This window comes from Pinus tabuliformis, chromosome 3_1 (genome assembly GCF_031772625.1).
Source record: "Pinus tabuliformis cultivar Carrire ecotype Pingquan chromosome 3_1, CPIR1, whole genome shotgun sequence".
NCBI classification, from domain to species: domain Eukaryota; kingdom Viridiplantae; phylum Streptophyta; class Pinopsida; order Pinales; family Pinaceae; genus Pinus; species Pinus tabuliformis.
The window spans coordinates 582,012,902-582,039,282 of NC_142301.1; the positions used below are offsets into that span (position 1 = coordinate 582,012,902).

General features: G+C 39.8%; 1 protein-coding gene across 1 annotated transcript in view; it reads left to right on the plus strand.

Annotated features, from left to right (window-relative positions):
• The first annotated feature begins 291 nt into the window (after positions 1-291).
• The window catches only part of LOC149188342 (SH3 domain-containing protein 2-like), a 172,372-nt gene continuing 146,282 nt past the window's right edge, over positions 292-26,381 (plus strand). The window contains exons 1-2 of the mRNA XM_089411648.1: positions 292-591; positions 766-827. Coding sequence (XP_089267774.1) covers positions 768-827 — 60 coding nt within the window. The 5' untranslated portion in view covers positions 292-591; positions 766-767. The remainder of the gene's footprint in view (positions 592-765; positions 828-26,381) is intronic.

Here is a 26,381-nt window from a genome sequence, read left to right on the forward strand (position 1 = left end):
CCACTTGTTTTTTATAACGTAAACCAAAATATAAAGTAAATATAAAAAAACAGATTTTAAAATTATAATAATAATTTAAAATCATTAAGTATGGTAATAAAAAAATTTGAGTTAAAACCTAAATTACACATCAAACACAAAACGTAAACCAGTCATATACCCAACCTCTTTCTCCAAGCAATTTCTAACCACCTTCCGCACCAATTGTAATGCTCCAAGTAGAAACTTAAACCATGTATTCTCATTCAAAAACATCGAAACCGAGTTCAGATATTCTTTTGGTCGTTGAGAATGCTTTGTTTCCCTACGTGTCGCTTTATCTCATGTCCATGGTTGCTATTCTAGGTATTCAATACATATTCATATATTTCCTAGTGAGTATTTACAACGTCTGCCTTCATTGGTTCTCCCTCCTCCTCAGCCCCGGTTTGGTATTAATTGCTTTTGAAAGCACCTACTACATGTTCCAGACATAGAAGGAAATTTAATTGCAGGGATCCAGATCGAGAATCAGATATATCCACACGGAGACATCGAAAAAATTATAATTCTTGTCGGCCTGTTATCCATATCTAGCAGGAAAATCCATTGGTAAGTCTGGCCTGGTTCACGTAGCCAACAAGATCAATATCATGGGAAAACCATTCCTAGTGAGGTTTTTAATCTCTTATGCTTAGTACTGCGATCTTGAATTTTTGCACCAGATCCCTCTATCAGGGCAGTAATTGAATGCAATATTAAAAATGGGTTTTGTGATAATTGCAGGAATGGAATCATTGAGAAAGCAAGCCACCAAGTTTAAAGAGCAGGTCGCCAAGCAGCAGCATGTAGGTGTTTTTAAATACTATTTCTGGTTTTATTCCTCTCATTTGGTATGCCTGTGTATCGGAGTATTTTCTCAGAATGGATATCTGTTACAATTTAAAAAAGTGTTATGGACTTTATCCGTAAGTTCGCTTTTCATTGATTATGGGCGAGCTACGAACTCAAACTCTGGATTCATGAACCCACTTTAACATGGGGGATATAGATTTTAACCATAGAACTAAAAGTTACCAATGCAGCCTGAGGTAATCCAAAAGATAATATGACTGACCCTAGATCATGGCTGGGAGAGGTGTTTGGTAGTTATTAGAAGGGTGAGGTTGTATGGTGAATCCACGAGATTTGATCCAGGTGACTCCACTAGATTTGATCCAGTGACCCTATGTAGATTAAAAATTTATGTAGGAGGAGTCGATTAAATATCTACTTTATCAGATATGGCTTGAAATATTCACAGCATTTATGGTCATGTTCAGCTATACTTATACCGTAGATAAGATTGGCACTTAGTTTTTTTTTAACGCTACTTTTGAGCTGAGCAAGCTCTGTTACTTCTGTGTTACCCTTTTTTAAAGTTTATTTTTGAACTGGGCAAGCTCTGTGACTTTTTAATTACTTTTTTTAAGTTACTTTTGAGCTAGCCAAGCTCTGAGCTTAAACATAACCTGTGCTGATAAGGCATCCACATTCTCCTGATGGTTTAGAAGACCTGCGTTGATTCTATACAGTTTTGTAGATATTGAACAGTTTCTAAGGCAGTGGCATCCTGATACTCTCTTAACATTTCCACAACTTGCTTTTTATTTGTAGCCTCTGCTTATACAGCTTTCCATTGTTGCTCCTTTAAGCAAAGCATGTCATCAGAAGAATCTTTTTGTGCATAGTCGGAAACATTTTTCAATTTTCAAATATTCAAATGTGAACTAATTAGATGTCCAACAAATGGCTACACAAATAAGGTCACTGGGTCTCAGATAGTATATCGAGGGACTGCACAAATAGGGTCAGTGGGACTAAGTACATCCAGGTACATACAAAGCGGGAGTACGGATAATATATCCAAAGATGTACAAAGTGGGGAGTACAAAATATCTCCTGGATCCATGTTAAAAGCACCAAAAAAAGAGAGGAGAAGAAGATGATCATCTCAATAAGAGAGATTAACAAAGAACTACACAAATAAGGTCAAGTGAGACTATGATAGTACATCCAGGGACATACAAGGTGGGAGTACACATAATATATTCTGGGGTGTACAAAGTGGGAGTACAAAAACATCTCCTAGATCTATGCTAAAAGCAGAAAAAGGATATTATCTAACTAAGATAGTATAAAACAAGGTGCAGGTACAATGAAGATAAAAAGATATTGTCTAACTAAGAGAGAGTATAAGATAAGTTGCGTGTACAATGAAGATAAAAATGCTATAAACTGGAAAACTTGGTGCTGAGCAAAAGAGAAGGAGGGTGTCCAGGCCTGCTGGAGCTGGAGGACAAAGGTGAGTGAGGGGATGGGAAGGAACATCTTAGTTATCCCATTTTACAGTAGACAACTTGGTGATATTCCTGAAATACCATACCTGAGGGTTAGTTCAATTGGTCGAGTTCCCATAGTTAAGCACGTCTGAGAAGTCACGGGTTTAATTCTCTCGACACTCTCACAGTCAGGGTCCATGTTTGAGTCGTCGGAAAGAGATCCCTTTGGGTGTATCTGTCTGGAATAATATTCTGTGGACGTAACGAGTCACTGATCTCCGGGGACCATGAACCACATAGAAAAAAAGAAAAAAGAAAAATAAGAAAAAAAGAAAAGAAAAAGGGAAAAAAGGTATTCCTGGAATGCCCCCGCCCCGAAATGGGAATGCTGAGGTGATCTTCAGCTTCCATACAGAACGACAGGCTTCCCTCTACAGAGTGATTGATTTTTGAATTTTTTTTCTTCCAGACATTTTAAGAAACACGCCCCAAGGCCTGGTTTTCAAATTAGTTCAAATTGCTGGTTCAGGTATAGATTTGTTAACATTCGATTCGGCCTAATAATTTGCTATGGTACATCAAAATGAATCGGAATTAACAAGCTCTATAATTTAGGCCAACCAAAAACTCTAAAAAATTCCATATACATTAAAAAACTGTGTTCTCTGTGCTTTATTTTTTATCTTTTCTGCATTGTTTCTCTCCCACTTATCATTACTTGCTTCCAACCTCTCTAAACACTGTTAATTGGCTTAAAGCCTGAAGTCATAAAGCTCAGTTGTTGCACAAAATATGTTGGATGAAAATTGCAAAGCACAAGTTGGGTAATGAAAAAAATGATATTTGCTGAAAGTGTCTGGGCTTCGGGGTAAAATCATTGCCGCTGAAGCCTAAAACTGTCTGGGATTAAATTGTGACTGTTAAGCAGTGGAAATATCATGGTTGCTCAGAAATTATGGTTGGGATAAAAATTATAAATTGTGACTGTTGTTGCTGAAGCCTGAAAACTTTGGTGTGATTTGTGAATCCATACTGCATGAAGCACATGCCCAAGTGCAGTGAAGATTTGTCTGAAACTTGAAAGGCTGAAAGTTGAACAGTTAGTTCCTGAGGCTAAACCCTAGAACTTGATTTTTGAGCCAATTTTAGCCAATTTTAGCCAGGATATTTGAGCCCATTTAAGCCAGAGATTTTGAGCCATTTTGACAGATGTTTCAGCTTAGTTTCAAGTTTCAATGAAGAATGGCTGGAGGTTACACAAACTGAGGGTGATTGGAACAGGTAGAAGTTCCAGTTTAGGGAAAATTTGAAGCATCCATACTTATCTGAAAGTATAGAAATCTTGGCAGGAATCTTGGCCAATCTTACTAAATGTTAAAATTCTAACCATAAAATGATTGGTGATATTTTTATAAAAATATTAAAATTTCTAAGGAGTTTATATAGTTTGTAGAAAATGTTAGTGATTTATAGAGTACAATACTTTAATGTTATAAAATTTAGTTTGTAGAAAATTTTAGTGATTTATAGAGTACAATACTTTAATGTTATAAAATTTAGGTGAATAAAATGTAGATTGGCAAATTGATTTTTGAAATAAAACATGGAAAATATATCATGAGAGAAATTTAGTCCCTAAAATATTCCCTGCTTTGGTGCAGGGATGACGGCCTTCCCAAAATTAGGAATTTGGGAAATGACACCTTAATTTTTTTTTTTTAAATAACCATATATTATACTGACTAGAGGAATCGGCAATTGGGTCAGTCTCGTACTTGCCTGACAGGGTCGATTTCGAATGATACTGTTAGGATTCCAAGAAACTCTCCTAGGTTGTAGCTCGGAGATGCCTGGTAACATATAAATTCAACTATTGTTGCAAGGTTTAATGGAAGGAATGATGGTTTGGTTCAAGCGAGATAAACACTTCTACTCTGTTTCACTCCAGACATGCATGAACAACCCCAGAATACAAGGCTTTAGACCACCAATGCTCACAGTTTAGATATTAGGCGAATATGGAGAATATTAACCACACTAGCAGATATACAAGACCATGTGATGGCCGACTGCAACTAGTACAAAAACCTGCAAATCTAGTCTATTAATGCAAAGATAGGATGACAGCTCTCTTGCATTAGATAGAAAGAAACCTGAGCAACTTATTCAGTGATGCATTCAATATTCTAACACAGAGATAAGATGACAGTTATCTAGTGCTAAACATCAAGAGATCAAGAACATAGCATATCAGGTACAAGCTTAGAACAGAGGAAAATGGACAGTGAGTAGTTAACAACAAAAGAAGCTTGTATTTGCTGAAAATGAAGATGAGACGTTGCAAGTGAGAAAGTGTCTACAGTCTCCAGAAGTTGATCCTTACATCAAATGCCAACCCTGATTACATCTTTCTTCTGGATATTTATAAGTTCACATTACAATGGCACTTGGCCGTTTAGGTATGGAGGGGTCTTAATTGACCACCAATTGCATTTAACTGCCTGATGGAGTCTTTGAACGAGGTTGCTTGCTTCACTGTGTAAATTTGATCTGTACAACTGCTGTGCTGTCCTTTAGGCAGTTGGAATGCTCGCAGCAGTGAAGTCCATGACTGATAAATTCTGTTACAGAGCCGTGCTATATCCCTTTCTCCTTTTGGCCATACTTTCTGTTTAATGTGGTTGTTGGGGATCCGACTGTAACCGGTCCGGCAGAGCTGGTCATCTCCTTCGGGCAACTGAATGGTCGTAGGATGTAGGGTGCATGGGTAGATGGACAGTTGGGACAATCGAGAGAGATGACCGTCAGAGCGGGAAGATGAATGGCGGAGATGGCTCGGCGAAGGCTATCGGCTGAGGTGGGAGCGGGGTGCGTCAGGGCCGTTGGATCTTCAGCAGACAGATCGGACGGTCATTGGGCGATGGAGTTGTGCGGGCACTAATGGGTGGGGGTGGTTTACTTAGGCAGTAATGGTTTTCATCGCAAAGCTTTCAGGCGCTAAGTGGTAATTGCCCGGGGCCGCGCGATTCCACTCAATGAACGACACGTAGCAGCTGATGAGAGAGAAAAACCGCCCTCATCGCGCGCTATCGCTCGATCAGGTTGTGCTCGCAATATGTGTGAAGGCCATCAGGTCTGGTGGAGATGATTTGACGGTGGAGAGTGGTCGAGTAGGTCGCCTTTATCGGGTGCAACATGAGCCGTTGGATTGGCGAGGGTTGATCAACAACGGGGACGCGACGCGATGGGTTACGAGCACGTGAAGACATATGGTAGGGTTTTATGGGTGCTTTGGGGTTTTGTGCTTGGGGCTAAGGCCAAAGGGGGTTGCTTTGTCGGGTTTAGAAGGTAAATAGGGAAACGGAAATGGTGGAGAGTAAGCAGGGTAAGAGGAGAAGGGGAAAATGACCCATGTGGGGCCCCTTTGAGGACACCACCAAACAGACCAGGCTTCTCTCTGACATTAGAAAGTCAGCGTTGCATAGCAGGGCTAACACTGGCTCCTTCTGGGGATGAAATCCTCCCTGTGAGGTTTCAAGAACCATAGACCACTGCCTTCAACAAGATCAACAAGATTTCCTAGTATTCCATTGGGCATGGAGTCTAACTAAGCCTACACTAAAAACTGTAAAAGAACATATTTACAATGTTGGGGCCTAAAGGCCTTAAACAACATAAACCTTCAAAAACCGCCCATTAATTGGGCCATCAAAAACTGTTTCTCCTTCCATACTTTGCAGCATGAAAATGTTGTTCCCCTGGACCTGAGCAATGACAAAAGGTCCTTTCCACAAAGCATCGAATTTTCCATGATTGCCTTTCTTTTTTTTCAATGCAACCCATTTAAGAACTAAGTCTCCAATTTGGAAATTGTCCATCTTTGCCTTTCTGTCAAAGGCTTCCTTGATTCTCTTTTGATGTGCTGCAGACTTCTCAATTAATTGATCTTTGATTTGACGCACTTCAGCCGAGTCACTAATCCTCTTTGCCATGTCATTTTCCTCATTCTGCTCTTCTTGCAAGAACTTGGCCATAGGGAGGGTCAACTGGATTGGGAATACAGCTTGAGTGCCATATACCAGCTTGAACGGAGAATTCCCTGTGGATTTCTTGGTGGTCACCTTGTCAGCCCACAATGAAAACTTCAGTTTGGAATCCCAGTTCCTTTTGTTGTCTTCCAATCACTTTTTGATTATCCTTATCAGGCTCTTATTGGATGAGTCTTCTAAACCATTGCCTTGAGGGTAATATGAGGTGGAATGCACTAGTTTAATGCCCATTGAGTCACACATGTCCATCAACTCTTTTGCCCTGAAGGCTGCTGCATTGTCTGTAACCAATCTGTGTGGATAGCCAAACTTGGTGAAAATGTTTTCTATCAAGAACTTCATGACAACATGGTGATCAGCTTTCTTAGTAGGGATGGCCTCAATCCATTTAGTGAAGTAATCAGTGGCTACTAAGATCCATCTATGCTGGCCACTAGAATGTGGATTAATTTCCCCTATGAAATCCAAGCCCCACTGCTGGAAAGGGCCACTGGCATGTATTGGCTTCAAGGGTAAGGATTTCAACTGCTGTTTTCCTTCAAACCTCTGGCACCTATCACAAGATTTTACAAATGAAAAAACATCAGAAAATAGAGTGGGCCAATAATACCCAGCTCTGAGGATCTTGTGGGCTGTGGTTTTCCAATAGTGATGTCCTCCATAGATGCTGGAATGAAACTGATGCATGACCTCCACAGATTGTTCTTTGTCTAGACATCTTAAGAGGATTCCTGATGGGTCCCTCCAATAAAGCAAATTTTCATGAATACAGAATTTGGTTGCTTTGAGCTTAATAGTCCTGGCTTGGCTTGAACTAAGGCCTGGGGGGACTTCTAGCTTTAGCAAAAATTGAGCTATTCTAGAATACCATTCACAAGAAGCTAGATTTTCAGCCAACGACTGGTCATGTCTTTGTCCAATTGTTGCTTCTCCCGGCTGTCCATCCTCTGAATTTGTACCCATGCAATTTATGTCAAGCATTTTGCAATTTTCTTCAGCCACCAGCTGAGTAAGGCCCTGACCCTTGACAAGCTTGGTGGGCTTCAATTCTATGTTGAATTCAATAAGCTTTGTGATCCATTTTGCCCTTTTTACATCAACATCTGGCTGCGTTAGGACATCCTTTACTTAGTTCAGCATCCCTTAAGGTTTTGCTGAAAAATGCCACTGGATGCTCTGAATCCTCATCATCTTTTTGCAATAAGACTGCTGCAAGGGTGTCACAGGAAGCAAAGGAGAAGATATGGAACTCCTTGCTATAGTCTGGGCTGATCAAAGTGGGAGCTTCCATAATGGCTCTTTTGATGGCTTCAAAAGATCTTCTTGCTGCATCAGTCCACTTGATTTCTGATCCATTTTTTAGCATAGAGGTGATGTGTTTTATCAATTCTGCAAAATTAGGAATAAACCTCTTTACAAAATTTATTTTGCCCAGAAAGGATTGGATGGCCCTTTTTGATCTTGGAACAGACAAGGTTTGTATTGCTTTCACTCTCTCTGGGTCAATCTTGACACCTGCAGCAGAAACAATGTGTCCTAGAAGCTTGCCCTCTTCTAAAGCAAATTGTGACTTCTTAGGGTTCACTAATATCCCAAACCTTCTGCACTTCAGAAACACTTTCTTCAAATGCTGCAAATGATCTTGATGGCTGCTGGAGTATACTGTTATATCATCCAGGTAGACAAGGACAAACTTATCCTTCTCTCCTATAAATGCTATATCTATGGCTCTCTGAAAGGTAGCCCCAACATTCATCAGTCCAAAAGGCATCTTGGAGTACGCAAAAGTGCCTTAAGAAGTGGTGAAGGCAGTGTTTTCTTGGTCATCTGGGTGTACAACAACTTGGTTATACCCTGAAAATCCATCCAGGAAAGACACAACTTTAGCTCCTGAGACTTTCTGTAGCAAATGTTCCATCTTCGACAGGGGATAGTTGTCCTTCCTGGAACATTTGTTCAAGTTCCTGAAATCAACACATAGCTTGATTTCTCCACTTTTCTTCCTTACCACTACCAAATTGGCTACCCACTTCGAATATCTCAGGGGAACTATGATTTTGGCAGCCAACAACTTCTGGATTTCCTTTTCAATCAGAGGGAGGAGCAAAGGATTTATGGGTCTCAGCTTTTGTTTGAAAGGAATGGTGTCTTTCTCCAATGGGATCTTATGCTGGATGATATTTTTGTCATAAGTTTTAAGGTCACTGTATTCCCAAGCAAAGACATCAGCAAATTGCTTCATTAAGGTGCAATACTCAGAACTTTGGGCAGCAGACAAATGGGTGGACAGATTTATATACTTTGGATGATCTGGACTCCCTATGTTATGCCTATGGACTGCAGACTGATTTTATTTTTGGGCAATCTTATGAGGCACATCATTATGGTCAAACAACTTCTCTAGAGGCACTAGCCCTTTAGGTATATGATTGCTAGGCAACTGTACAATGCTGTCTTGGCCAATTCTGTTCCTTAGCTGGGGCTGGGGACATTCCTCCAAGGTTTCATTCTCTTGATCAATTTGCATTTCAGAGAATTCATCAATGACTTGCAGAAACCTATTTACTTCATCATCATCCTCAAAGACTTTCTAGTGCTGGACATTATCAGGCAAGGATGGTCTATATTTTACCTGGACTTCATAAGCCAATCTAGGGGGCATGGGAGGGATGAACATGCTAGCAGACACAGCAAGGGAATCAACAAGCTGATTTTTTACTCTAGGAATATATGAGATACAAAAGCTATCAAAAGAGTCTTTGAGTCTCCATACCTCATCTCTGTACGCTTTCAACCTTGGGTGCCTTGCTTGGAACGTTTTGTTCACTTGTTGAATGATGAGATCAGCATCTCCAAACACCTTTATGTCTCTGATTCCCATGTCTTTGGCAGCGTTTAAGCCCAATATCAGAGCCTCATACTCTGCTATATTGTTGGTGACCTGAAAAGTCAGCTTAAAAGACAGATGTGTGCTTTCTTGTTTTGGAGACACCAACACCACTCCTGCTCCTGCAGTTTCCTTTGAACAGGCTCCATCGAAGAACATATCCCAAGCCTGTGTCCCTTCCTCTTCCATGGCCTGGCATACTGGTTTCTTGAGTTGCATTGAGGCCCTCTGGGATTCTTCAATTTGGATAATACATGCTCCAAAATCAGTGTCCACAACATAAATGGGATGATTAGTGGGATTCTTCTCATCACTGATGATATAGGCCAGCTGGGCTTTCCTGTATAGTCTTCTGCTCTCTCCAAAAATTGGGACGGTGGCATAAGACAAGTCATTTTGCAATGTCCCACCCAACCTCTTAATCCACCCTCTGGAAAGTAGCATACCAAACTTAGGGGGGACATCTGCTACCACAATATCCATCATCATGCTTTTCATGGGTAGCTGAGTTAGGGTGATGGCTAAGTCTTTGATTAGCCCCAGACATTTCACCTTCCTCGAATCGAAGGAGAACAAGTCATGATAAGGTCTGGTAATATCAAGGCCTAGCTCGTCCATAACAGCTTTGGGCATTAGATTATGACTCGCTCCTGTATCCAACAGACAGTTGTGAAGGATTTTGTCATGAATGGCCAGGGAGACATAGAATGATGGGGAATTGTCATCAGCAGGCTCAGTCATTGGGCTAAGCACAACTGCAGGTTTGTCATCTTGTAAATTCACATAGTCATTGGAGGCTCGTGTGGCTTTCAGCTCAAGGGCATCAAGGATGGGCTTCTTAAAGACCTCACTCTTTACAAGTTCGGTCAAAGGCACAGATATTTTTAATCTCTGGACTTCGGATTCAAAACTGAAAGGGGAAGGGGACTTGTCAGGGCCTCTTACCTCTTGAGCCGGTGTTTTGAGGATGACGGGATCAGCTGCTGGTCGCTTCTGCTGTTCTGAGGGGACTGCAGCTCTTTGGGCAGGACTCTCTTTGACATTACTCACTCTTGATCTCAAGTTATATCTCTGCTGGTCTTCAGTCTGCAGAATAGCTTCCCTGTCCCACTCTTGACTGGTCTAGTCCCTAAGTAATGACTCCTCATAGGCAGCTAATGTCAAAAAGGCAGCACTGCCCTTGTCTTCCATGCAGTGAATCTCATTCTCTTCATCAAACTGCTCCTCCTCCATGACTACGTTTTAGAAAGGAGTCTTAACCCTTTGTTCTTCACTGGCCTCTTTGCCCCTCTGAATGATTTGCAATTGTTCATTTGCTCTTCTATATGGATTTGGATTTCTAGGAGCAAATGTATTAGGAAGCCTTGCTTTCCTAGAACTCTGCTCAACCTTCAGCTTGGAGATTTCAGCAGCCAATGACTCTATCATTTTAGACATTCTGTCCATTTTGGGATCTGAAGATGAAGAAGAAGAGGAAGACTCACCTCTCTGCCTCCTTCTATCAACATGTCCTTTGAGTTTCTCTGCAGCCATGATATTGGATTCCACCTCCAAGGCTGCATCTTGCATTTCAGCTAGAGAAGCACATCTCCTCTCTCTTAATAGCAGGCAGAAATCAAAGTCAAAGGCATTGGCATAGGTGAGTTTGGCAGAGGTGGGGGTAGGCTTCACTTCAGCTGGTATCTTGCTATACATACGATTGAATCTTTTATTGAAATCAGACAATGACTCCCCATTTTCCCTTTTTAGGTTACCAAACTCAGTATGATAATAGAGTAGATCTTTCTTATCCCCCAATGCTTTAAAAACACATCATCTAATGCTTCAATGTCTGCTATAGACCTAGGGGTCAGCTCTCTGAACCACTTTCTAGCCTCTCCATCAAGGCTTTGGACAAATACTCTCATCCACACATCATCTTCACTGATATCTAGGTTATCAGCATAGCTATAAAAAGACTCCAGGTGCTCTTCAACTGTTACTCCCTCTGTCCCAGTGAACTTAGGCATGTATTTATGATATTCTCCTGCAGGCATGGCATTCAAAGAAGTAGGCAAGACCAAGGGTCCATACCTAGCAGCTATGATTCTTTCCATTTTAGTGGGTGCTTGTGGGCCTGCCATGGTTGGGGTGAATGGAAGAGTGCTGGCAGTCTGAAAGGTAGGGAGTTGAGAAATGACTGACAGAGCTAAAGGAATATGATGGACAGGAGGGGAGGTTTCCTTTGGGCTGAGATCCAAAGGAGGACCTAAAGAAATAGGAGCTTTATGCTTCTCTGAAAATATTTCTTCATTGCTAGTACAAGAGGCTATATTTTCAACATGTATATGCTCTGTTACGAGCCATTCTGACAGAGATACATAAGATTGTTTAGGCTTATCCGATCTTGATGCTCCCTTTTGTGATGTCTTTCTTTGCTTGACAATCTTCTCAGGGTCAGGTACTGGATCAACTGGTGATTTCTGAGGATTTCTTTGAATATGCCTCACAAATTGAGCCAGAACTGTGAAGTGGAGTCGCCAAGAGGTTCGGCCTCCAGTAGAGTCGCCAAATAGATGATTACAACCAAAAATGTGTCCAGAATTTGCCTATCATCAAAGCTAGATCTGTGTCGTTCTCCCAGGGAAGCTGAGCTTCAATCTCCTCTCCCCGGCAACGGCGCCAATTATGTTAGGATTCCAAGAAACTCTCCTAGGTTGTAGCTCGGAGATGCCTGGTAACATATAAATTCAACTATTGTTGCAAGGTTTAATGGAAGGAATGATGGTTTGGTTCAAGCCAGATAACCACTTCTACTCTGTTTCACTCCAGACATGCATGAACACCCTCAGACTACAAGGATTTAGACCACCAATGCTCACAGTTTAGATATTAGGTGAATATGGAGAATACTAACCACACCAGCAGATACACAAGACCATGTGATGGTCAGCTGCAACTAGTACAGAAACCTGCAAATCTAGTCTATTAATGCAAAGACAGGATGACAACTCTCCTGCATTAGATAGAAAGAAACCTGAGCAACCTATTCAGTGATGCATTCAATATTCTAACACAGAGATAAGATGACAGTTATCTAGTGCTAAACATCAAGAGATCAAGAACACAACATATCAGGTACAAGCTTAGAACAAAGGAAAATGGACAGTGAGCAGTTAACAGCAAAAGAAGCTTGTATTTGTTGAAAATGAAGATGAGACGTTGCAAGTGACAAAGTGTCTACAGTCTCCAGAAGTTGAACCTTACATCAAATGCCAACCTTGATTACATCTTTCTTCTGGATATTTATAAGTTTACATTACAATGGCACTTGGCCGTTTAGGTATGGAGGGGTCTTAATTGACCACCAACTGCATTTAATTGCCTGATGGAGTCTCTGAACGAGGTTGCTTGCTTCACTGTGTAAATCTGATCTGTACAACTGCTATGCTGTCCTTTAGGCGGTTGGAATGCTCGCAGCAGTGAAGTCCATGATTGATAAATTCTGTTATAGAGCCGTGCTATGTCCTTTTCTCCCTTTGGCCATACTTTCTGTTTAATGTGGTTGTTGGGGATCTAACTGTAATCGGTCCGACAGAGCTGGTCATCTCCTTCTTCGGGCAACAAAATGGTCGTAGGACGTAGGGTGCATGGGTAGGTGGACAGTTGGGATGATCGAGAGAGATGACCGTCAGATTGAGAAGATGAATGGTGGAGATGGCTCGGCGAAGGCTGTCGGCTGAGGTGGGAGCGGGGTGCATCAGGGCTGTTGGATCTTCAGCAGACAGATCGGACTGTCATTGGGCGATGGAGTGGCGCAGGCGCTAATGGGTGGGGGTGGTTTACTTAGGCGGTAACGGTTTTCATCGCACATCTTTCGGGCACTAAGTGGTAATTGCCCGGGGCTGCGCGATTCCACTCAATGAACGACACATAGCAGCGGATGAGAGAGAAAAACCGCCCTCATCGCGCGCTATCGTTCGATCTAGTTGTCCTCGCGATATGTGCGAAGGCCGTCAGATCTGGTGGAGATGATCTGACGGTGGAGAGTGGTCGAGCGGGTTGCCTTTATCATGTGTGACATGAGCCGTTGGATTGGCGGGGGTTGATCAAAGACGGGGAGGTGGCGCAATGGGTTACGAGCGCGCGAAGACATATGGTAGGGTTTTATGGGTGCTTTGGGGTTTTGCGCTTGGGGCTAAGGCCAAAGGGGGTTGCTTTGTCGAGTTTAGAAGGTAAATAGGGAAACGGAAATGGTGGAGAGTAAGCGGGGTAAGAGGAGAAGGGGAAAATGACCCATGTGGGGCCCCTTTGAGGACACCACCAAATAGACCAGGCTTCTCTTTGGTATTAGAAAATCAGCGCTGCATAGCAAGGCTAACAGATACCATTATAACCCCTAGGTGAACCATGTCGCCCCCAGCATGTGGCCATCAGTGAATTCAGGGGATTTGATCCTTGAATTTCGTGGTACATAACACTTCATTTTCACGATGATCACCAATTGAGCTGCCCCCAAGGGGCCTTTTTTAAATAAACATATTAATTAAAAATAAAAATAAACTTAAGTTTTGGAAAAATTTAGACTTCATAATTTATGCATCAACTTTCATGCATCTTTCAAAAACTATTTTGAATTTCAGATTCATCATTCATATTGACACAACCATACCAAATTCATATTTAGATTTACTAAATTGAAAAGGAAAGATTTCAACAGATCCTGCAAGCCCACCAAGTGACAGTGCTGCTATGTCAAATCTGCTCTTCAAATACCAAATTCAGATTCAAATTTACTAAATTGAAAAGGAAAGGTTTCAACAGATCCTTCAAGCCCACGAAATGACAGTGTTGCTATCTCAAATCTGCTCTTCAAATGCATGTTTTTATGTTGTAATTGTGCTGTTGCTCTTAAAACACTGATGTCATTGTGCTAATGTTCTCCAAATGCATATCATTATTATTGCTCTCGTCTCTCATCCTGTCACAGTTTGAAACTGAAAATGGCCAAATGATGTTTTGGGGTTTGCATTAGGGTTTCTAGGGTTTTTATTTTCTTCTGTTAGCTGTGGGCACCTGCCCCATCCTCTTTCCCACCAGCATCCCTTCATATCCCTGCTCGACCTTGTATTTTGTATTATTATTGGACCTTCTTTATTAAGAGAGGATTGGTTTCCTTTGCTTGGAAATAGATACATCACGTAAGGAACCATTTGCCATAAGCTGAAATGGGGCAAGAAAAATTACATAAAGCCAACAACCCTACCAAGCCCAAGTCAGCCCCCAGCAAGATCTTCTCCAAGGCAGCTTCCAAACTTTGACCTACTGCAACTTCGTCCCATAATTTCAACCCTGCAACTGCTCCTCAGAATTTCGGCCCTGCAATTTTGGTCTCCTGCAACTGCAGATTCACAGAAACCCTAACTTCGCACATGTGGACAGAGAGAGAGAGAGAGAGATTTAGCCCAAGAAACTTCGATTCTTCCTTCCTTTTCTCGTCTTTCTAGCTCTTCTTCTCCTTCGCTATTGTAGATCAAACTTGACTTGGATGAGTGTCTCAGATGAGGTCGAGCTTCTTGTATTTATAACCTTCTTGGTGGGTCGAATATCCCTCCCTTAGGCCGACTTGATCTTGCTCTTGGGCTGACTTGGTCTTGGGATACAAAATGGTTTTTTTTGATAAAATAAATACCTTTCTTTATACAATGAGTCCAAATAGGACTATGACACATGGCCAATATTATTCTTTATCCTAGAAAGACATAGAAAACCTAAAAGCACGAAGAACATCCTTTTGACTCAAACTTGAGTATGAAACCCATTCTCCAAAATAAAAATAGATATATATTTTTTCTTTCTTTTTCTTTATTTATAAAGAATATAGAATGTCTTGATTACAATTATGTCATTATGAAGACTAAACCTAGTTACAATTTTCAACACTCCCTCTTAACTAGGGAGGTATTCATAATCCCATTACATGGTACAAGGAATCTCAATCTTGAAGCATTCTCATAAGAAGAGTTGAATTGATAAGCCATTTTTGTTAAACATCTTTATCATAACCAACACTGTCCTTAAAGGCCTTAACTAGACGAGCTCATCCTTATTTGAGAGCATTATGCTGGGAGGCTTTACGTGAGCAGCGACACAACCTCTAAGGCACATACCCTATCTGGATGTTCACTGGGTATGTCCTTTTAGGACTATTCTTTTCTTGGATTTCCAATCCAGAATCCTCAAAGAATATCTGTGCTCTTCGACTACTCTTATCTTGGATGCCCTACCTCATCCTCAAAGAGTATCGGTCAACAACTTCTTTTTCCCAAAAGAAGTTCCAACCTTTAGATGCTTATCCAATTCTCCAGACTCCATTCTTTCTTTATGGCCTTCACTGAGGCTTACGACTATTAGTCCTAGTATAGTACCTGACCCATAAAGACAAGAACTATCCAATATCACTCCCTCTCAATTAGGGAAGAGATATCCACCAAACCAAGCTTACCTCTCAAATACTCAAGCTTCTTGTTTGGTAATTCTTTTGTCAAAATATCTACTACCTGTTCATCTGTAGGTAGATAGTGTAGCTCCATGATCCCATCTCGTACCAAGCTTCTAACTTAGTGGTACTTGTTGTTTATATGCTTCGTCCTAGCATGAAACACTGAGTCTTTGGTCAATCTTATACAAATTTCATTGTCACAGTGTATATGTGTAGGGCTAATCGATCCTTCAAACAAATCTGATAATAACTTCTTAAGCCAAACATCATCCCAACAGACTTCGCTTGCAACAACATACTCTACTTCAACACTATTCAAAGCAATTGTATCATGCTTTTTGCTAATCCATGAGACCATGGAAGACCCAAGGTTGAAGCATCCACCTATTGTGATTCTTCCATCTGTTTCACTGCCACCCCAATTTGGATCTATTTATCCCATGATATGGATTTCATTACTAGTATACTGGAGGCAGTGATATATGGTTCCATGCAAATATCTTATGATATGTTTGGTTGCAATCCAATGATCATGTTTTGGCTCCATCTGAAACTAACTGAGGACATTCACTGCAAAACAAATGTCTGGTCTTGTATTTACTAGATACATCAAGGACCCAATCAATTGTTTGTAGCAAGTAGGATCCACCAGACTAGACTCTGAACTCCTCAACTTCTTTAAATTGGTAATCATAGGCTCGCTGTCAATCATGCCAAACTTTTGAAGTATCTTGATCACATATTTACCTTGACCAAGATATATCTCACCCGACTTCTGCCATACTTCTAGTCCCAAGTAATAATGCATAATCCCAAGATCCTTCATATCAAACTCAGCTGCTAACTGCTTCTTGCATTCCTGAATCCGATTCTCTACACCTGTGACTAGTAGATCATCCACATACAAGAGTATGATAACTGGTTCACCTTGGACCACCTTGATATATAGGTTAGGATTTGCAGTACTCTTGGTAAAACCAAGTCTTAATAGGTATGCATCCGTTCTTGCATACCAAGTTCTAGCCTTCTAGGTGCTTGATTTAAGCCATATAGAGCTTTCTTCAACCTGCAAACATGAGTCTCCCTTTGATATATTTCAAATCCTTGAGGCTGCTCCATGTAAACCTCCCCATCAATGGTCCCATTTAGGAAAGCTGTCTTGACATCCATTTGGTGGATGTTTTATCCCATAATAACAACCAATGCAATAAGCAATCTTATTGTTGTATATCTAGCTGTGGGAGCAAAGGTTTCCTCGTAATCAATCCCTTCTTTCTGTGAGAAGCCTCTTGCTACAAACCTTGCTTTGTATTTATCAATGCTCCCATCTGCAACGTGCTTTATCTTGTAAATCCATTTTGAAGTGACTATAGATTTGTCACTTGGCCTAGGGACAATCTCCTAGACATCATTCTTCATTATGGACTGGTATTCTTCCTGCATAGCATTCCTCCACTCTTGATGTTTAGCTGCATCTTCATAGGAGGAAGGTTCCACTTCAATAAGCTTTGTCATATATGCAGCATACCCAGAATACCTTTTCAGTCTTTTACTTTCCCTGAAGGTCCCTGATGCTGTATGTCCTTCTGCTTCTTGTAGAGTAGTTCTCAACCAAACAGTTCTCTTTCAATTTTCTGAAACATTCACTTGTTGTATAGGCTCACTAGGACCTTCAACATCTTCTTTAGTAAATGTCTGACTTTGACCATCATTGTCCCTTGAGATATCCTCAAAGATAGTTATATCTTCTTTATCAGAGTCAACAGGGACATCTTTTGATTTCTTGTTGTAGTATACCTAGGGGGGATATTATGGGGTACAAAGGGAGATATTCAAGGGAATAATGTAATAATGTGATGGGCCATAGTAATAAATAAAGTGGTTAACCCGCATCATGTAAGGGACTACAAGTAGTAAATCCGACCTGCAAATATATGAAAATAGAAAATATGCCTAGAAATAAAAAGATCGAAATATATAAATACTTCTTTTTATTAATCAAAATCCTTGAGGTAGGGTAACACCATACAATCACTCCTTAAGGAAGGAGAACACTCCACAAGTTACATGCTTGCCAACACAATAATCCTTGACCTCCTCAATGGGAAGTCTCTAGCCTCTATATAGGCTTCATACATACAATACCATGGGTCTTTCAACACCATACATACATTACCATGGGCTTATCACATTATTCCCTTGGGTACTTCCCTTTGTACCCCATAATATCCCCCTAGGTATACAGTATACTACATTCCACCTGCTTTAAACATGTTTCGTCCTCGAAACATAAGAACACAAATGATAATATCTACTCAAAAGAGTAGTCCACTGGTACCATGTACATGCATCTAGCCATCCAAGAGAAAGGTGATTACTCGATCTAGCCAGTGCCTCACTCGCTTGAGATGGGAGTTGATCTTGGCGGTTCCTTTATGTTGATGTGCTATGGGTGGATCGTCGCACCTTTCTATTTGTCGAGCAAGGGTTATTGTCTTTGCTGCTAATTCATTGCCATTTTGTTGGGTGATGTGGGTGGTGATATGCTGAAGTTTTAACCAAAGGTGTATCTTTCTTTAATTCACCACCTAATGGAGCCTGATTGGTATCTGGTACATGTTGTGGCGCTTATGGTTGTTGCTTATCTTCCAATATTACTTCAACCACAGACTCCTCATCTGATGTGTTAGTACCTGCAACATTTTCTGCTTCAACCTCCTTGGACTCTATCTGTTTATTGATGAAAATATCCTGTAATGTAATGTTCTTCTTTTTATACCATAGCTTCAAGAATTTCTTTTGCACATTAATATTGATAGTACCAAGAAATTCCATCCAAGGGTATCCCAAAACAACATCCACATTAGCCATATCTGAAGCATAAAAATCAGAATGCAATACATACTTATCCATATAAATTTTCAAATGTTTATAAACTTGCACCTCCTCATTATTAACCTGTGTGTGTTCCATTTGTTTGGTTGGGACTTGCAATCTTTTAGCCAAATGAACATTAATAAAATTATGCTTGCAATTAAGATTGATAGACACAATGATCTTCTCTTTTTGAATAAATCCATGAACCTGTAATAAGGAGATACCAATAGAAAATAACCCCTTATGTTTTTCGTTATCTTGTTTTATAGCATGAGACCATTTGTCTAGAAGGACTATTTCAAATTCTTCATTAGGAAGGTTTAAACTTTACCAACTTCTGACTGTCAAGTGAGTCCCATCATTTGGCTGCCTCATTTTTCAAATAAAGTCTTGCTGCATCTTTCCAAAGTGTCGTCCATGCTGACTTAATATTTTTTAGGAATTATTCAATAGTGGGACCATTATCACGTCTTGTAAAAATCATCTTAGTAGAAGCCATGAAGTAGAATGAGGTTTTTGAAAAAAATTGCCTATTTTATGTGGAAAATTTAAAATGGTCACAATACGGTCAATATAGTTCAGAATTTTTATTATAGCATGTTTTTGGAAATGGAACGATCATTTTGCATCTTCTCATGTGATTGAAATTTCGATTTGGGAACTTTGGAATTCAGATTTGCGCTGCAACTATCCTGCCGGCACAAAAAATCTGAAGAAAGAGTTGATTTTAAATCAGCGATATCTCCCTCATTCGGACTCCGATTCGACCGATTTTTTTTTTGAAATTGGGTAATTTTTCAAGACGAGCTCAGATCTGCAATCTCTTTTTTGAAATTATGCAAAAAAATTGCGAAAATTGACAGGAGAGCCACCATCCATGAATTTTCGTCAGAATTTTTTTTTGCAACACAGCTGATTTTAAATCAACGACATCTCCCTCATCCAGACTCCAATTCAGCTGATTTTTTTTTTTGAATTCATGTATTTTTCTGTGAATGATCCAGATCTACTATTTGTTTTCTCAAATTTTGCACCAAAAGTTTCAGATCTGATTTGCAAATTCGCCGTCAAAAAATTCCTGCAAAAAATGAAAAAAATGCTTCCCCTCTTCGCCCAAGAAAGTGCTTTGATACCACTTGTAGTAGATCTGACCTCCAAATATAAGAAAATAGAAAATATTCCCAGAAATAACAAAATCGAAATATGGAAATGCTTCTCCTTATTAATCAAAATCTTTGAGGTAGTGTAACATCATACAATCACTTCTTAAGGAAGGAGAACAATCCACAAGCCATATGCTTGCCAACACAATAATCCTTGACCTCCTCAATGGGAAGTCTTTAGCTTCTATATAGACTTCATGCATACAATACCACGGGGCATACATTACCATGGGCTTATCACATTATTCCTAACTACTTGTGGTCCCTTACATGATGCGGGTCAACCACTTTATTTATTACCATCGCCCATCACATTATTACATTATTCCCTTGGGTACCTCCCTTTGTACCCCATAATATCCCCCCTAGGTATACTACACTTGTAAGCTATACTTTCATCAAAGATGACATCCTTACTTACTTCAATTCAACGATCCTTCTTAATATAGATTCTATACGCCTTTGACGAAGCACTATACCCAACAAAGATGCCCTTTGGACTGGTAAGATCCAACTTCTTTCTCTTGTCCTTGGGTATATGAATATACACAGGACACCCAAATATTCAAAGATGATCCACACTTGGCTTCTTTCCTGTAAATGCCTCTTCCGGAGTCATGTTGTTGAGGATCTTGTGAAGACTTTGGTTCTGCAAGTAAACAACTATTATACATGCTTCTCCCCATAAGAATTGAGGGAGATCTTGATCATGTAGCATGGCCTTGACACATTCTTTAATAGTTCTATTCTTCCTTTCAACAACACCGTTCTGTTTAGGATTATAGGGAACGATAAGCTCCCTCTTGATCCCTGCTTCATTACAGAAAGCTATTCGTTCTTTAGAGGTGTATTCTCCGCCATTTTTTGACCTTAGAGTCTTGATCTTTCTCTCGGCTAGGTTCTCCACTTCATTCTTGAACTCCCAAATTTTTTCGAATATATCGTCCTTGTTCTTGAGAAGGTATAACCAAGTCTTCCTTAAGAAGTCATCAATGAAGGTTACATAATACTGATGCCCACAAAGAGACTTAACTGCCACATGTCCACATTCATTTGAATGTATGAGATCTAAAACTTCCTTAGATCCGGTATCACTTCTTGCAAATGACTTCTTCACATTCTTGCCTAGAGCACATCCCTTACAGGTCCCTTCATGTTCTTCCTTCAATTCAGGGATGCCATTGACCATTTGACTTAGAGATGGAAAATTCTTGTAATGAAGGTGTCTATACCTTCTATGCCATAGTTCAAAAGGACTCATATCCAAGTGGACTAGAGCATGAGATGGAGATGTAACAAGTCTATATAATGTCTCCTCACAAATTCCAATCGCCCTAGCATCATTAATAATAGAGCCCTTACCCCAAACCAAAACCTAGCCATCAACAAAAGCAACTCTATCACCCTTATCCTCTAGACAAGAAATAGAAGGAAGTTTTCTTCAAGCCTAACATATAATATATTGTTGAGGTGAATGCTTCCACCAGACGAGCTCGAACAAAGTAGATCCAATGCCTTTCACTGGATAGCTCTTCTCATCTCCAAGTTCGATTGAGTGAGAGGAGTTTCCTTTATATAGGGTTTGAAGTTGGCTGCATTCTCCCATCATATATCTAGAGGCACCACTGTCAATAACTCATACATTCTCGTCCTTGAAAGTACTGGATAAAGCAGAGAACCAACTTCCATCTATTACTTCCTTTGCAATTTTGGAGATGATCTTCAATATGCAATCCTTGATAGATGTAGTGATGTCCCCTAGAAACTTGAAACCCTTCATTATAACCCTTGCCATAGTGCTAACTAAGATGTGATCTCCAGTCTCCTTCTTGCACCTTAGCTCTGATAGTGTTAATTTTAGGATAACAATGGTATGTTCTATGCTTAGAGCAATTTTACTTCAGTTTTTTTATTAGCCCAATATCAATATCCAGTTCAGTGATCACATCATCATGATAGTAAAATGCAGATAGAACATAAACAATAATAGTAGAAGACTAGCCAAGACAACAGGACACAGGTTGTGACACCAGCCAAGGACTAACTCCAGCACAAAGAGAGTACAATATACAATTTTCACTTGCCCAGTCAAAGTGAAATCTGATCGGTCAAACAACAGTAACAACAAGCCCTAACCAGAAAGTCAACGTTGGTCAATAGGGCATAATTCTTCCTCCAATTCAGCTCGGTCAAACCCAGTCAACTCAGCCTCCAACAACAAGTCAAATCATCCCAAAAACAATATGAAAAAGTCCAATCAAACCTGGTCAACAAAAGTCAACACAGCGACAGGCCCTAATCAATGTTGGTCAAACTGCCTCAGATTCCGTTCCCAAAACTGTAGCTTGCTCAAATAGAAATCCTCCATCCAAAACCACACTAAAAACAAGTCAACACTTGGTCAGCGCAAGTAAAATCAGCCTCCTACAATTTCGGTCAACGCTGGTCAATGGTTGGAACATAGAACCCTTCCCTTCTTCGCACGTGTGGAGAGCTACCTCTAAAATTCGTACCTAATCAATGAAGGAGAGAGAAGATTGTGAGTGAATGAAGTGTCCAAATGAGGAGGAGGCACCTTGTATTTATATGCAAATGTTGAGGATGAATAGACGTCACTATTGGGCTTCTGAGCCTACATGAGTTTGTTGGCCTACTTTGACAATTTGTCCATAATCAAAATGAATTCATAATTCCATTTGTATATGTCAGAATGGGAGGATCTTTAGATCAATCCTACATCTCTCGGAGAGAGGAATCTAATAAAAATATGTGCTGCCTCATATGAGCTGTCCAATGTGAAGTTTGGCCCTAGTTGCCAAAATTAACAGATAGCATGCTGGAAAATTAGGAGACTTACGTATTATAGATAATTTTCCTTAACTTGATAATTACTTGTGATACGTGTTGGTCTTTTATTAGTTTATTAGATATTGTTCATCAAGCAATTACCAAAATAATGAAGATCACAACAAGACAAAGTACACAAGATATAGGCTCCAAGCCAGGGAAAACCCCTCCAAAGGGAAAACCTAGAAAAATGCTTCTCTTCTTCTTGAGAATCTGCATACAAAGAGACTTCCAAGAGCCAAAGACCAAAGCCAACCCCCCTTCCGAGCACCAAGCCAACCCCCAACAAGATCTTCTCCAAGGTAGCTTCCAAACTTCGACCTACTACAACTTCGTCCCAGAATTTCGCCCCTACAACTACTCCTCAGAATTTTGGCCCTGCAACTGCTCCTCAGAATTTCGGTCCTACAATTTCGGCCTCCTATGCTACAACTTCACAGAAACCCTAACTTTGCACATATGAACAAAGAGAGAGAGATTTAGCCCAAGAAACTTCAATTCTTCCTTCCTTTTCTTGTCCTTCTAGCTCTTCTTCTCCTTCGCTATTGCAGATCAAACTTGACTTGGATGAGTGTCTCAAATGAGGTCGAGCTCCTTGTATTTATAGCCTTCTTGAGGGGTTGAATAGCCCTCCTTTAGGCCGACTTGATCTTGCTCTTGGGCCGACTTGGTCTTGGGATACAAAATGGCTTTTTCTTGATAAAATAAATATCTTTCTTTATTACAATGAGTCCAAATGGGACTATGACACATGACCAATATTATTCTTTATCCTAGAAAGACCTAGAAAATCTAAAAGCACGAAGAACATGCTTTTGACTCAAACTTGAATATGAAACCCATGCTCCAAAATAAAAATATAATTTCTTTTTCATTCTTTATAAAGAATATACAATGTCATGATTACAATTAGGTCATTATGAAAACCGAACCTAGTTACAATTTTCGACAAGGATGGAGGGTGATCCACTAGTAACTAGGTGAACTTCAAAACCCTCATTAAGTTCTAATTCTACCTTGTTGGGTATGTAGAGGACCAATGGATTTGATGGCATTACTTCAAGTAGAGGCCAGGGTAGAGTGTACAGGTGTACGCCACTAAGTTTAGAAAGATAGCCATCATGCTGGGTAACTCGCCCAAGAGCCTATATGTACTCCTCAAGTATCTATGGGGTCTACATAGCCATCTACGAAATCAAGTGATGCTTTTCAAGCCAAGAAAAATGGATGAAGCATGTGTATAGGCACAACATCTTGAAAGCATAGGCCAAAGGAAAGGACATCCAGGTGGTTTGATGTAGAAAGAGCACTAGTAAGTTTCTAAGGAGGGGAGGAAAAAGTGGAAAGGGGAAAGGATAAGAAGACAACAACCACTACACATTAATGTAAGGATCTTAGCAACTATTGTAACCAACCACTACACATTAATGTAAGGATCTGAGCAACTATTGTAACCATTGCAACATTGATGTTCACATTGAGGAGAATTGTTGGAAACTACATATAGAGTTGAACTCAAAGAACCGTAAAGAAGGATGTAAAGAAAAAGAATCTTCAAGCCACAGATTTGAGTAATTAGGTTGAAAGTAGCTTTGATGTGGATGAAAAGATTGTTTGCATATCAGTGAAAAGGAGGTGAATTTGAGTAGCCTTCATCTCCAGGAAGAGAAGGAGATGAGCAATCTATTCAACATTAAGATGTAGGTCAAGAAGACCAAGGTGTAGATACTTTATTCGACTCAGATTCATAGGCTAATCTCATAACTATTAACAACGGATTCGGTCAACAAACTTTGGTTGGAGTTTCCTGATCATCTTAGCTTATATCCATTGGGATCGATAAACAAAGATCAAAGGTCAAGGTAACAAAACAATGCAAGATAAAATTTGTTGTAAGTGCTAGTTATATTGATGAAGTAGATTTGGATGTGGTACCACTTGATGCATGTGGAGTCATGTTTGGCAGTTCCTACATGTATATGAGGGATGCAGTCTTCATGCGGAGAGCCAACTGGTGCCTCTTCATCAAGGATGGGAAATCCTTGATCATCATTGTGCAGAAAGACGAGTGCAAAATTTCATTGGCAAGTGCCATCCAAGCCAAGAAGCTAATTAGTTCTAGCAAGAAATATGTTTTACTTTTCTTAAGAGAAAATTAGTGTGATGATGAGTCAATAAGGGCAAAGGCATTCTTGGAAGGTTGTACTGAAGAACAAAAATATCAACTTCAAGGGTTGTTATAGGGATACAAGGAAGTGTTCTGGGAGCGTAATGGGCTACCACCCAAGAGGGAAATTAAACATGAAATCCAATTATTGCCTAACTCTCCATTGCCAAATATTGGGCTGTATAAACAATCCATTTTGGAAGCAAATAAAGTGAAGCAGTTGCAACGGTTGTTGGAGTAGGGTGTAATTCGACCAAGTACCTCACCTTGTGGGTCACCCATCGTAATGTACCAAATAAACATGGGATTTAGCAAATTTGCATTAATCATAGAGCATTGAACAAGGTTACACTCAAGAAATGATACCCTTTGCCCATGATTGATGATCTGTTAGATCAATTGCAACACACAAAATACTTCACGAAGTTGGATTTAAAATCAAGATACTACTAGGTCCGAGTCAAAGAAGAAGATACCTAGAAGATTACCTTCAAGATCATACAAGGTTTGTATGAATGGTTGGCCATGCCATTTGGTTGATGTAATGCATCAACTATGTTTATGAGACTAATGAATGATGTATTATGCCTTATTTAAATTCATTTGTTATGGTTAGTTGGACGATATCCTGTTTTACAGTGCTACCTAACAGGAGCATTCACACTTGATGCAGGTGCTAGAGACTTTGAAGAAGCATTAGCTACTGGAAAACCTCAATAGATGTGAGTTTTCCCATCAGTCTTTGGTGTATTTAGGGTATGCAATTGGTGGGTCACCCATCATAATGTTCCAAATAAGGATGGGATTTAGCAAATCTGCATCAATCACAGAGCATTGAACAAGCTTACACTCAAGAATTGATACCCTCTGCCCATGATTGATGATTTGTTAGATCAATTGCAACACACAAAATACTTCACCAAGTTGGATTTAAAATCAAGATACTAGGTCCGAGTCAAAGAAGAAGATACCTAGAAGATTACCTTCAAGATCATACAAGGTTTGTATTAGTGTTACTTAGGGGCGGGAGCGAAAACAGGTGCGGGAGCGACATTTTCAAAAGCTCTCGGTTTGGGAGCGAATCCCGGAGCATTTTTTATATAATAAATATATTTTTTATATTTTTATATTTTGATACATATATGTCAACAAAAACATGTAGAATTATGAATTAGATATAAAAAACATAGAAAAACATAGATTGAACCATATAAATCATCTAAAAGTTATAATCTTCATCAACCACGTCCACAAGTTAGTACAAAGTAACATACAACATATTGAGTCTCGTGATTCATCAATCTTAAAGTTTCAAGCTTTCAAAATTCAATATATAACATTTATCATCATTGATCACCAAAGTTGTACTTGTAAGCTAAGTGTAACCATTACAACAAATAATATCTAAGATGAAATGAAATGTTATAAAATGAAATGAAACAACTTTCAACTTTCATGAAGCATCATATTCATTATTCATTACTAATGAGTTATAATTGCCAACTTCAAACTTAAATTGTCATATATTTTTTAAAAAAATATCATAATAAATATGAAAGGGTCAATAGTTATAAAAACTACTAGAAACTAGAAAAGACAAGTAAATCTAT